Raw genomic sequence first — 12,566 nt, forward strand, 5'->3', positions numbered from 1 at the left:
CGTGTAGACATATTTTTGTTGATTTAAAAGATCACGCACTTGCGATAGCAAAACACAGTCCTCTCCATTACTCCCACCTTCTTTAGCTTTGGGCAGCATGATGGTAGCGTTACACATTCTGGTAACAAAGTGTTCTGTTGCAATTTTATAGTCTATGACATTTCCGATTTACATATGATAATTTTTCACAAAGTAGTTTGGATGTAGTGAACTCGTTTTTCAAAGTAACTTTAGTTCAGCAAACTATATTTGTCTTATGGGTAGCTTTAATGTAGCTTAACTTCTTCCAGTGTGAAGTAATTGGTAGGTTGGTAAACTATTTTCAGAGTAGCTTCCCCAACACTGCTAAAAAGTTGTGACTAAACCTGGAATGTCAACACTGGAAACAAATGAAAGCTGGAAAAAGAGTGGGAAAGAGAGGCATGAGACAAGTCCAGTCTGGTTGTGAGGTACATCCCTCTCTCTCCTGTTCTTCCCAGCCCCACCCAACACCTCACAGTCCACTACAAAACCCTTTACATCACACCAGCTACATAACAGACCACCGCTTTACACAGATCAACACCTGAATTAAGAGAGTAGAATTTCCTTTTTAAGGAGAAGGAAAACCCTTGACAAAGAACTTTACTTTTCAAATTTCCAATCAAGACAAGAGGACACATAAGGTATTAGTTAAACTTTTCAACTTGTAACTCTGATTTTGTGCTATTTGAAATATGAAACATACCAGCTCCATAGTGCATTATAACTGCATTTGAATTTGTTGTAACTCTTAGTGGAGTAACCAATCCAATCAAGTTTAAATAAATGAATATTGATGGTATGTTTAGGGGGCAGACACATGCATGTGTCCTTATACCTTCATGAATGTCACTTAATTCAAACAGACTAAGGTATGTATGATTCAAGCCATATGCAAAGTACAAACAAATACACTTTTCTTTTGCTCTCTATCGATTAAAAGATAATAAGTTCTGAGGAACATTTCCACCCAAACTTTGACTTTTGACATGAATCTATTGTGAAACACTCTATGGTTAATCCAAAATACGCTACTTTTTCAATATGGTATAAGAAATGTATTCATACTCTATTCCATTGATGAATCAAACATAACGCCTTCATGTTATGCTCAGGATTCAGTGATTCACCAGGATCTATAAGTAGCAACAATTACTTTTAGTAATTTTGTTCTTTCCACTCACCCCCATCCTCTCGACCTCCTCCTCTTCCTCTTACCCTCACCTCTATGGGTCCTTGTGAGAAGAGAAGACACATGTATGTCTTTGTTTTACTAGTCTGCCTGGTCTTGTCCAGTTGAATATAAGGAGAAGGGTCCAAGTAAGCACTATTGCATGTTTTCTTAATTCAATGATAGTAGCATACCATCAAGGGGCAGCAGGTAACCTAGTGGTTAGAGTGTTGGGCCAGTCACCGAAAGGTTTCTAGATCGAATTACCTAGCGGACAAGATAAAAATCTGTAGTTTTGCCCCTGAACAAGGCAGTTGTTCCTAGGCCGTCATTGTGACAAAAGCATTTGTTCTAACTGACATGCCTAGTTAAATAAAATAAAAAAAATTGCTTAGATGGAATAAATAATATGATCCAGTGGAGAAAATAAAGGGATGACATTTTACAAGGCTACTGACTGTTGTGGTGGAAGAAAAGCTCTTTTGCTTGATTTAGTAAAGTTGTACTCAGCTAAAGGGATGACATTTGCTGGACTTTTTCGCAGGGCTAGGTGAGATTGAGTGGATCCAGGTGAGGAGAGGTTGAAGTCTCAGTGAGACTAGGAGTGGCAGCATGCCTCTGAGCTGCAGCAGCAGGCTGAGGTAGACCGGGCCTGTCACAACATGACTTAGTCCCAGGGCTGTGCTTTCTGAGACTTTGTTTTTAAATGCACCTCTGAGCTACACAATCCTGACTTGTACAGGCCTGTCATAGGGAATGAGTCCGTGTGTGTAAGTATGTGTGTGTAGGTGTTTGTGGGGTACTCTGCTGTGTGATGATCACAGAAATAACCATGTAATTCTATATCTACGTTTAAAGAAACCACATTCCTTTAATACCAGAATGGGAACTGTTTTGTATCCCCCCCTCTCTCTCTTCCAGGATGGGATCTGCTGGGGTACAGATTGTATGTGTGGCCCTTGGGGTCCTGGGCCTGATCGGGGGCATTGTGTGCTGTGCCATCCCTAGGTGGAAAGTGTCATCATTTACAGGACAGAACATCGTAACGGCACAGGTACTGAGCAGATCAAGTGTTTTATTAGCCCTATGTGGTTTTCATTTTGAACTTCTAAATACTTTCTAACATTATATTGACTCTAATGACTCTAATAACTCGGAAAACATAGAATGAATGCAATATGCTGAAGTCAAATAAGCTGTAATGAATGAATGGCGTGTGTATTACTGTAACTATTTGTCTCTGTGTGTAGGAAACTGAAGAGGGCCTGTGGATGACCTGTGTGGTGCAGAGTACTGGCCAGCAGCAGTGTAAGAGCTATGAGTCCCTGCTGGTTCTGCCATCTAACCTGCAGGCGTCCCGCGCCATGACCATCATCAGCTGCATGGTCACCTCCCTGGCCATCCTCATCTTGTTCGCCGGCGCCGACTTCACCACCTGCGTGGAGAATGAGGACATCAAGCCCAAGATCAGCCTTGTGGCTGGGATCGCTCTGTTGGTGTCTGGCCTCCTCCTCATCATCCCTGTCAGCTGGTCCGCCCACAACGTCATCAGCAACTTCTACAACCCCCTTGTGGCCCAGAAGATGGAGCTGGGAACCTGTATCTTTATTGGCTGGGCTGCTGGGGTGCTGCTGATTCTGGCCGGAGGCCTGCTCATGTGCTTCAGCAGAGCCAAATCTGGCAGCTCGGGAGGAACCGCCAAGTACTACAGTAACAGCGCTTCAGCCCCCGCTGCCAACAAGAACTACGTCTAGTGCATGTATTACACCTCTGTATGTTTGTATGTGTGTAGAGAGATAGTTTGATGTACTACACCTCTGTATGTTTGTATGTGTGTAGAGAGATAGTTTGATGGAAAGGAAATGGGTCAGACAGAATGAAAACAAGAAAGGGGAGGGGTTTAACCTTGAGGATAAAGAAGGGACATTATGAGTGGAAATAATGGTTGTAAATATTGAATATTTCAAAATAGTAAAACTGGTTTAGTTGTAGTTAATCCAAGGGTCCAATATGGTGGTTCAATTTAAAATACAAATATATGTTTATTTTTTTGGGGGGGGGGGACTAACTCAATATACTATAATATACTACAAATCGAAACTGTGTAGGGATGATGATGTACCTACATTCATACAGTTTCTTAACTGTGTCCAACTCACTAAGAATCACCTACATGAAGGTTAGACAGTCAAGGAGCACCGTAAATTCCAAAAACGATGGATAGAGGAAATGATCTTACAAATTGTGACGGCGAGGAAATATAACCAATTTTCAGTGTGGATCTCCGGACCTCGTTGAAGACCAAATGCAGCCCCCAGGGCAGAAGGAGTTTGACACCCTTGTTGTAATGTGTTATCTCGTTGAGTTTTTTAATGCTGGATGGCATGCTTCTATAATGCCATGAATGAACAACAGAGAGCAAGGTGAGGGACTCAGTGGTCATGCATCTCCAAATACAGGTAGAGTTAAATGACTGTATATATCAATTACATCCATGAGATCACAACTTTTTTACTTATGTAAATCAGCTTGTCTTTTACTTTTGTGTATCAAATACTAAATACATGTTTTTATTTTATTCTGTTGCAATAGAAAGGATTGTCATCTCCTTCAGGTGTGCCATCCTTTGGTTTGGAAATGTTAACAAAAGCAAAACAAGTTTAAATATTTTGGATAATATTAAGGACTTTTATTTCCAACTATGTAAGAGCATATATTAAAAACAAGTCTCTATAAATGGGAAAACTGACACCAAAAAAGAAATTCAAGCTTCCAGACCCAAAAATATTTGGCTGCTGATATTGATGGATCCTGTCTCCAACTCTCCCTTTAAACATCTTTCCTTCAAACATCCCCAACTATTTATAACTATTTGACTTTCATCTCCTCTTTATCTTCTCCTCTTTACACCTCCTTTCTCTTTCTCCATCAGCTCCATCTCGAACCCAATGGCTCTGTTTCAATTCTTGCTCTCCAGTTTGCTCACGCGCTTGGTAAGCTCCTCTACTGTTTCCTTCAGAGCCTTCACCTCCTTCTGCAAGGCATGTACCTCCTGAGAGAGAAAGAGAGGGAGAGAGAGAGAGAGAAAGAGAGAAAGAGAGAAAGATAGAGACAAAAAAGAGAGAAAAACAGAGAGAGAGAGAGAGAGAGAGAGAGAGGGGAGATTCCTGGTGAAATGTGCAAAAGAGGAAGCCATATCTAAAATACAGTATCTATTCACAGATATATCAAAGCATGTAGGTAGATGCAGCCATGTCCTTACCCCAGTGTTACCGTGCTGATGCCCCATGGCTGTTGATGTGGTCTTCAGAAGACTTTTGTGAACTTTGAACTCTTTGGATTTGGTGGTTGTCGCAAAACCGTCCTTCAAGGAGATCAGGATAGGTTGGCCCTCTTTGCCTTCAAACCACTCATTGGCCTCCACAGACGGCTCTGGACCCATGGTGTCTGGATACAAATCCTCCTGAAACAGGTCAGACTGAAGAGAGAGAGAGAGAAAGTGAGATATTTAAGAATCACATGCTTTGAGTTATAGTCATTTTTTAAAAGTGTTTTTACCTTGCGGGGCACCGTCATGACAATGGGCTCACACTTCCTCTCATGGAGCTTGTAAAACCTGGTGGAGGACGAATAAAACAATATAAATTCCCATTTTACAAACAGCGCTTGTGTGTATGTGTGTGTATACTGGCGAGTGAAAATGTCCATGACTCTGTGGTTACCTGGCGATTTCACACTTGTTGACCTCCAGGCCCCTCTTGGGCATGTAGCCCATGCCCTTCTGACTCTCCTTACTACTGTACATGGACAGGTAGTGAACATAGGGAGCCTCATCTGTCACCTCAAAGTACCGGATACTGCTGTCACCCTGAGGCACGAAAATGAATGGTTAGTAAACCATAGTGTGTGTGTGTCAAAGGAGGTTGGTGGCATCTTATTTGGGGAGAAAGGGCTCATGGTAATGGCTGGAGCGGAATAAGTGGAATGGTATCGAATATATAAAACACATGGTTTCAATGTGTTTGAGGCCATTTGCTTTCTTCTGGCCATTATTTTGAGCTGTTCTCAAAAAACATTTGAGCCTCCTGGGTGTGTGTGTGTTTTTAACTCTAACCTTGCCACAGAGGTAGACGATGCCAGTGTCAGGGTCAAAGAAGGGCAATAGGACACCACTGCTGGTGTCCAACTCCTGCAGGGTGAGTGGCTCCCCAAAGCTCTTCTGTCAAACACATACAGGTCATGTCGGGTATTAAGACACTATTCATAAGGCTTTATAAGAAGTTCATAATTGTCTCATAACACTCACCGGGTCCCAAAGTGCCACCTGTCTCTCACTCATGCGACTGAAGCCGGTGCTCAGGATCTTCCCTTCGGACACAAACACAGCCTTGACAGGCCTGGAGCCTTCGTGTGTCTTCTCCTTCTCCTGAGAGAGACAGAGAGGCAGAGAGAGAGATTGCAGATTCAGGGAAAGACAGACACTCAACAAAAGAGGTTCATCTATCAAAGACACATGAAGGGAACTATATGAACTAATCCCTGACTGTGATTCTATTGAGATCTATGACATTAAACCTGGTAGCTAGGTGCATCTGACTGTCCAGGGTTAGAGTGGCTGGTTCTCCTGTGGTATTGATGGGGGCAGGGAGGGGGGCACTCACGGCAATGACTGTGCCCTTGCGGGGGTCCAGCACACGTATGGTCTTGTCCTTACAGGAGGTGAGGATCTGGGAGCCGTCCCTGTTCCAGCAGGCACTGTAGATTAGGTCAGGGTGGACCGAATCGATCCTCACCATGGCCTCTCCACATGCCACGTTCCACAGGATCACCACGTTGTCACAGCCTGGAAGCCAGGGAAGAGAGAGACGGAGGAACAGGCATTTAGGCCATGCAGTGCTACTCCACTTATGTTAACAGTTGAAGAGGCACTTGTATTCTGAGGCGATGCATCATAGCAGTGCTATACCTGCGCTCATGAGCACATTGTGGGCAGTGGGGTGCCAACTGAGGATGCCCACGCGTTTGGAGTGCCCCTCCAGCTTCACCACGGGGTCGTTCAAGGGCGTGACCAGGCCACCCTCCGGGATCTCCCAAATCTGAACGATGGAGAGGTAGAGGAAGAGGATGGTATGGCATTACACTGAGTTAACACAGTACATAGATACAGAACACTGATCAACTGGATCACACAGGGACATATGTCCTAAAGTGCGTCCATAATATAATTCTACTTAACAAGCTCAACATTATGGCTAGTGAAAAGTTGTGACCTCTACTTACCATGACACTGCAGTCCTCTGAACCACTGGCAATGATGTTGTCGTTGTGGGGACAGAACTCAATATCCAGCACTGGGCCTGTGTGTCCACAGACTGTGGGCTGGGACATGTCAATACGACCCGTCTACAGGGAGACACAAATGAAAAAGGTGAGTTACTATGACACAAATAAACACACACACACACACAAGCTGATGGCTCAAACAGGATATAAATACTACAGTATGCAGTAAGAACACATGGAGATGTATAGTGTTGCTACCACTGTGGTCTTGGCAATAGAAAGACCTAGAGAGGGTTCAGAGGAGAGGAACTCAGTCAGCTGATGACAATTGTATAGCTATGCCTGAAATCAGCCTTAGAGAGCAGAGAACTCTACTGGGAGAGCACTAGCAGTCTGCAGGGTTCCCATGGCCCTGGAGGAACACACACAGGATCTGGACTGTTGGCCCTGGTGGAACACACACAGGATCTGGACTGTTGGCCCTGGTGGAACACACACAGGATCTGGACTGTTGGCTCTGGTGGAACATACACAGGAACTGGACTGTTGGTCCTCTCTGTCACGTTGGCCCTCGCCCATCATTCACAGTACCAAAACAAAACCATCTACATTCAATAATGTACTAAGGATGTACAGTACATGCCTTATTTTGAAAATGAAGTGGCATAATGTTTTTTTCATACTTTATTCAAATGTTTCTCCTAATGTTCCTGCCTTCATTGTAGATGAACAATCAGCTGCCATCCTAAAACCTCTTAGTCACCTTCTCAATAGTGATCACATACGGGTTATATGGCTGTAGTAATATCTATAGAGTAGTTAAGTGACAGAAAAATTTACTTCTCCAACATATAAATCAAGGTAGACTCAGCGATATGACGTAGATGCAGAAAGTAAACAGCATAGTGGGTCAATTTCCACAACAACTAAGAACGTTGAAGCACGAGACTCAACTTCTCAGCGTTTTTGGTCCCGTGGCTCATGAGCACATGAGCAGATACTTTGTGTGACTGTGTGAAGTCGTGCATCTCGCTCATCTCAATATCTGCAGTCATTTCGCTGTCTACCTTTTAATCAAATTATCGTTCACTTGGGAACAATGGCTGCCTTTGACCAAATCATTAGGCCTTAAATGCACTGTGAATTTTGATTGAGAGGGCTACTATTCATCCCTGTTACAGGGAAGTCCAAACAGTGATGCAATGGCGTCTACCCATGACGTTGAGACAGTCTATATCTTTGGGTAAAATAAATCTGTTATATCTACGTATCTGTTCTATATATGAATATGCATACAGTTAATGTCAAAGTCTTTCAATTACACCTTTATGCTTCAATATCACATAACGCATTCAAAATCAATCTAGATATGGACTACTATAAGACCATTACATACACTATATATACAGTACAAAAGAATGTGGACACCCTTTCAAATTAATGCATTTGGCTATTTCAGCCCCACCCGTTGCTGACAGGTGTATAAAATAGAGCACACAGCCATGCAAACTCCATTAACAAACTGGCAATTTAAATGGCTTTACTGAAGAGCTCAGTGACTTTCAATGTGGCACTGTCATAGGATGCCACCTTTCCAACAAGTCAGTTTGTCAAATTTCTGCCCTGCTAGAGCTTCCCCGGTCAACTCTATGTGCTCTTATTGTGAAGTGGAAACGTCTAGGAGAAGTGGTAGGCCACACAAGCTCACAGAACGGGACTGCCGAGTGCTGAAGCACGTAGCATGTAAATATCGTCTGTCCTCGGTTGCAACGCTCACTACCGAGTTCCAAACTGCCACCTGAAGCAATGTCAGCACAAGAACTGTTTGTCGGGAGCTTCATGAAATGGGTTTCCATGGCCGAGCAGCTGCTCATCACCATGCACAATGCCAAGCATCTCCTGGAGTGGTGTAAAGCTCGCTGCAATTGGACTCCAGAGCAGTGGAAATGTGTTCTCTGGAGTGATTAATCACACTTCACCATCTGGCAGTCCGATGGACGAATCTGGGTTTGGTGGATGCCAGGAGAACGCTACCTGCCCCAATGCATACTGTCAACTGTAAAGTTTGGTGGAGGAGAAATAATGATATGGGGCTGTTTTTCATGGTTCGGGCTAGGCACCTTAGTTCCAGTGAAGGGAAATATTAATGCTACAGCATACAATTACATTCTAGATGATTCTGTGCTTCCAACTTTGTGGCAACAGTTTGGGGAAGGCCCTTTCCCATTTCAGCATGACAATGCCCCCGTGCACAAAGCGATGTCCATACAGAAATGGTTTGTCAAGATCGGTGTGGAAGAATTTAACTGGCCTGCACAGAGCCCTGACCTCAAACCCATTGAACACCTTTGGGATGAATTGGAATGCCGACAGGGTGCCAGGCCTAATCGTCCAACATCAGTTCCAAACCTCACTAATGCTCTTGTGGCTGAATGGAAGCAAGTCCCTGCAGCAATGTTCCAACATCGAGTGGAAAGCCTTCACAGAAGAGTGGAGGCTGTTATAGCAGCAAAGGGGGGACCAACTTCCTACTAATGCCCATGATATTGGAATGAAATGTTCGACAAGCAGGTGTCAACATACTTTTGGTCATGTAGTGTATGTGTTTGTTGCTGATATTGCAGCACATTCGTCCCATGCTGATACTGTACCTGCATCCCACATATGCTTCTGTTTTTCAATGTCAAACCCACCACTGGTATGCATGACCAAAGAGCTATATTTTCATGTTATCTGACCATAGCACCGGTTCCAATTCATGTGCCAATGCTATTGATCAAACTCCAGGCGGTGCTATAGTCAGATGGCATGAAAATATAACTCTAGCTCAGTAAATAGCTCAGTATATATATATTTTATACAGTCTTTTTTTCTCATCTTTATCAAGTGTGCTAATAATTTTGGGCCTGACTGTATATGCAGCTGCACTATACTGCGCCCTAGCCACATCCTGTCAAGACTGTGTTGCACTGAACCTCTCCAAATATGGTGAAAAACTAGCAACAACACAGAGAGAGCCAGTGACGTGTAGAACTGAAACACTGCCCCAAACTTCCTTATTCAGCACAATGTGTGATGCCGCCTTGCAATATTCAAAATTAAAATGAACACTGTATAAACGACACGCCAATGAGCATTTTCATCACAATTGTAGCGTAGTTGGGAAAATCTGGGCATGAATGAAAGTGACATTTTGAAACTTCAAGATTTGAGACTGAGGCCACTTCTGAGACCTGAAAACGTCTAACTTCACTTAAGGCATTCACTTTGACCTCTGTCTCTCTGCTCAGGCCCACCTTGTTCAGAGGCAGCACTAGGAAGGCCCCTCCTCCGCTGGCATCCACAATCATGGCCACGAACTTGGGGTTGACAGAGCAGAAGTTGCTGTCCCAGGTCATCTGGGAGATGCGGATGTCATCGTAGCACTGGTCAGCCTTCACCCCCTGGCCGAAGACATGACGGAACTTACTGGCCCTGACTACCTTCCTGGACATGGTGACCTGATAGGGGAGAGAGATGAGGATGGGGAGAGGAGAGAGGGGGGGGGGGGGGTTAGTGTGAGAATTAAGAGGAGATATAAGAAGAAAAGGGAAGAGGGCAGAGCTTTTAATGCACAGCAGTAGACTAATCAAGTGGTTATTGTATTTAAGAATATGCAGACTGCTACATAGACAGAGAGAGAGAGAGAGAGAGAGAGAGAGAGAGAGAGAGAGAGAGAGAGAGAGAGAGAGAGAGAAAAAGAGAGGGAGTGAGAGAGAGAGAGAGAGAGAGAGAGAGAGAGAGAGAGAGAGAGAGAGAAAAAAAGAGAGGGAGTGAGAGAGAGAGAGAGAGAGAGAGAGAGAGAGAGAGAGAGAGTGAGAGAGAGAGAGAGAGAGTGAGAGAGAGAGAGAGAGAGTGAGAGAGAGAGAGAGAGAGAGAGAGAGATGTATAGAAGAAAAGCAGTAATCTGTGAAATAAATGTAACTGTTTTCATTTGCATAAATAATACACAGATGCAAGTATAAACATTTTACAGGATATGAAGAGCAATGTAGGGATTTGAATACTGTGACCTTAGATGCCACAAAATGTCTTAAGAACATGAGCATCACTGACTCACTCCCTAGTTAGACCACAAGACAAACACATAGTGAGGACACAAACATACAGACACAAAGCTACGGGAAGGAAGGACAATACAGGAAAAGCAGAGAAAAGGGGAAGAAAGAACTTGCACAACTACTTCCTCCAGTCTGCAACTGTTTCTTTTTCTCTTTATTATCCGGGGTACACTTGTGGCTCTGTGCAATGCTTTAACTCACATCTAGTCATAGGGATGAACCCGCACAGAGAGAGAAAACATGGAGAATTGAAGGAAATATGAGCATATGGGACTACAGAGGCAAACTGAAAGGCATACTCCACTGCTGTTTGGAAATCATGTGAACCAGGAACCTACAGCAACAGTTAGACCACATCCTACAGAACAAACAACAGAACCACAAAACTATCGTTCTTTCCGTTTCATTCACACACATGCTCTCTTGTCCCTCTCTAATGCTCCTTTTCACACATTGAACAATTGGCAGATATATATATGATATAATTTTTTTACGAGCTATAACCAAAGAGAATGCAACTGGTTGAAATATTGTCGTCCAATTTAGGGTTTGTAGGGTTTGTAATGCATTACTGTCAGTAGATAGTCCTCATGTTCAATGTATAGGCTACATTTCACAAGTTTCAGATTTATCAATAAGAATATTAGTGCACACAATGACTCAGCCCTGACCTACAGCCCATACATTTATGCTGTAAAACGACAACTCTAAAAGAGTGAGCAGAGAATTTACCTCCATTTGCAGACCTTACTTCCTCAAATCTGAAGCTGCGCTGACTCTGAATCCCTTGGCTAAAGACTTAGGCCTCATTGTTCTTGTAGCATTTGTGCATCACAAGACCTCTTTGGTAGACATTCATCTAATGCAATAATCCTTTGCAGAGTGTACCTTAATGTTATAAAGGACCAGGACCGGAGTACATGTCAATAATGGTGTGTGTGTGTGCGTGTGTGTAGGCCTACAGCATGATCATATAAAGTGACAGCAATTATGGACTATCAGTCACATGGTTTGTGATTACTAGGAGAAGGATGCTGAAAGCAGGCCTACCTGTTTTAGTGATGGGGAAATATTCTGCTCAGTCAGGCTCCCTGCTTGGTTCTGCTGTGTCGCCAGAGAGGAGTAGGAGCCGGTAGTCTAGGGTAGATCTCTTTATGTGATGGAGGAAGTGAGAGTTTTAGATGAAGGTGGAAATGGGAGGTGTCTCGTTCTATCTTCTTACTTGCTGGGGTTGAAAGATTTAAATGACAGATCTCAAGAAGAGATTAGATGAAGTTGTTGATATGCAGACCAAAGTGAGCCTAATTAATTAGACTAATCAAATCATCAAGTCTGTATTACTTTGATTTGATTACATTTCATTTAAATTAATATATATATATATATATATGAAGATAAACATTGTAATGTCACTTCAACAGAGTCTCCAGAGTGCTCTAAAGCTTTGGGTCTCCCGAGTGGCGCAGCGGTCTAAGGCACTGCATTGCAGTGCTAGAGGTGTCACTACAGACCAGGTTTGATCCCGGGCTGTATCACAACCGGCTGTGATTGGGAGGCCCATAGGGCAGCGCACATTTGGCCAGTGTCGTCTGGGTTAGGGGAGGGTTTGGCCGAGGGGGCTCAAAAGTAGGCTGCCATTGTAAATAAGAATTTGTTCCGAACTGACTTGCCTAGTTAAATAATTAAAGAACAATGAATTATAGGGTTAGGTCATCTCAAGGATCCCACTTAGCATCTACCATACTGTAGTTGCCTACTTGCAGTGGGGACTGTTGACTGTGGGATATAAATATGCGCAAAGAGGGTGCTGCTGTGTACAGGACAACCGCCTACAAAAATCGCAATTTAACCTCTGTGCACAATGTATGGATAACAAGATGAAGTCAAACAGAGAATGCCATGGCACAGCTAGGCTCTGTTTAAAGACACATGTATGGATAACAGGATGAAGTCAAACAGAGAATGCCATGGCACAGCTAGGCTCTGTTTAA

General features: G+C 43.4%; 2 protein-coding genes across 3 annotated transcripts; one reads left to right on the top strand and one right to left on the bottom strand.

Annotated features, from left to right (window-relative positions):
• The first annotated feature begins 494 nt into the window (after positions 1–494).
• Positions 495–4,855, top strand: LOC109878676 (claudin-4). The gene is made up of 3 exons (XM_020470886.2): positions 495–665; positions 2,114–2,246; positions 2,443–4,855. The coding sequence occupies exons 2-3, from the start codon at positions 2,115–2,117 to the stop codon at positions 2,944–2,946; spliced, it is 636 nt and encodes a 211-aa protein (XP_020326475.1). The 5' UTR covers positions 495–665; position 2,114; the 3' UTR covers positions 2,947–4,855.
• Positions 3,858–11,786, bottom strand: LOC109878675 (coronin-1A). 2 transcript variants are annotated; one of them, XM_020470885.2, is made up of 11 exons: positions 11,626–11,786; positions 9,772–9,975; positions 6,473–6,595; positions 6,159–6,288; positions 5,854–6,035; positions 5,499–5,618; positions 5,307–5,411; positions 4,915–5,060; positions 4,751–4,808; positions 4,455–4,670; positions 3,858–4,244 (listed from the first exon to the last, which is right to left on the bottom strand). In XM_020470885.2, exons 2-11 carry the CDS (start codon positions 9,967–9,969, stop codon positions 4,152–4,154), a joined length of 1,371 nt encoding a protein of 456 aa, XP_020326474.2. In that variant the 5' UTR covers positions 9,970–9,975; positions 11,626–11,786; the 3' UTR covers positions 3,858–4,151. The 2 variants fall into 2 exon arrangements, with proteins under 2 accessions (XP_020326474.2, XP_031683777.1); XM_031827917.1 differs by lacking the exon at positions 11,626–11,786 and adding an exon at positions 10,875–10,928.
• Between the last annotated feature and the right edge of the window lie 780 nt (positions 11,787–12,566).

Source organism: Oncorhynchus kisutch, linkage group LG6 (assembly GCF_002021735.2).
Source record: "Oncorhynchus kisutch isolate 150728-3 linkage group LG6, Okis_V2, whole genome shotgun sequence".
In the NCBI taxonomy this organism is placed as follows: domain Eukaryota; kingdom Metazoa; phylum Chordata; class Actinopteri; order Salmoniformes; family Salmonidae; genus Oncorhynchus; species Oncorhynchus kisutch.

Coding starts and splice junctions, on each gene's coding strand:
- LOC109878675 (XM_020470885.2), bottom strand. CDS start 9,969: ATGTCCAGGAAGGTAGTCAGGGCCAGTAAGTTCCGTCATGTCTTCGGC. Junction 6,289..6,472: donor CAGAGGACTGCAGTGTCATG/GTAAGTAGAGGT, acceptor TCCATCGTTCAG/ATTTGGGAGATCCCGGAGGG. Junction 4,809..4,914: donor AACAAGTGTGAAATCGCCAG/GTAACCACAGAG, acceptor GTCCTCCACCAG/GTTTTACAAGCTCCATGAGA.
- LOC109878676 (XM_020470886.2), top strand. CDS start 2,115: ATGGGATCTGCTGGGGTACAGATTGTATGTGTGGCCCTTGGGGTCCTG. Junction 2,247..2,442: donor AGAACATCGTAACGGCACAG/GTACTGAGCAGA, acceptor CTCTGTGTGTAG/GAAACTGAAGAGGGCCTGTG.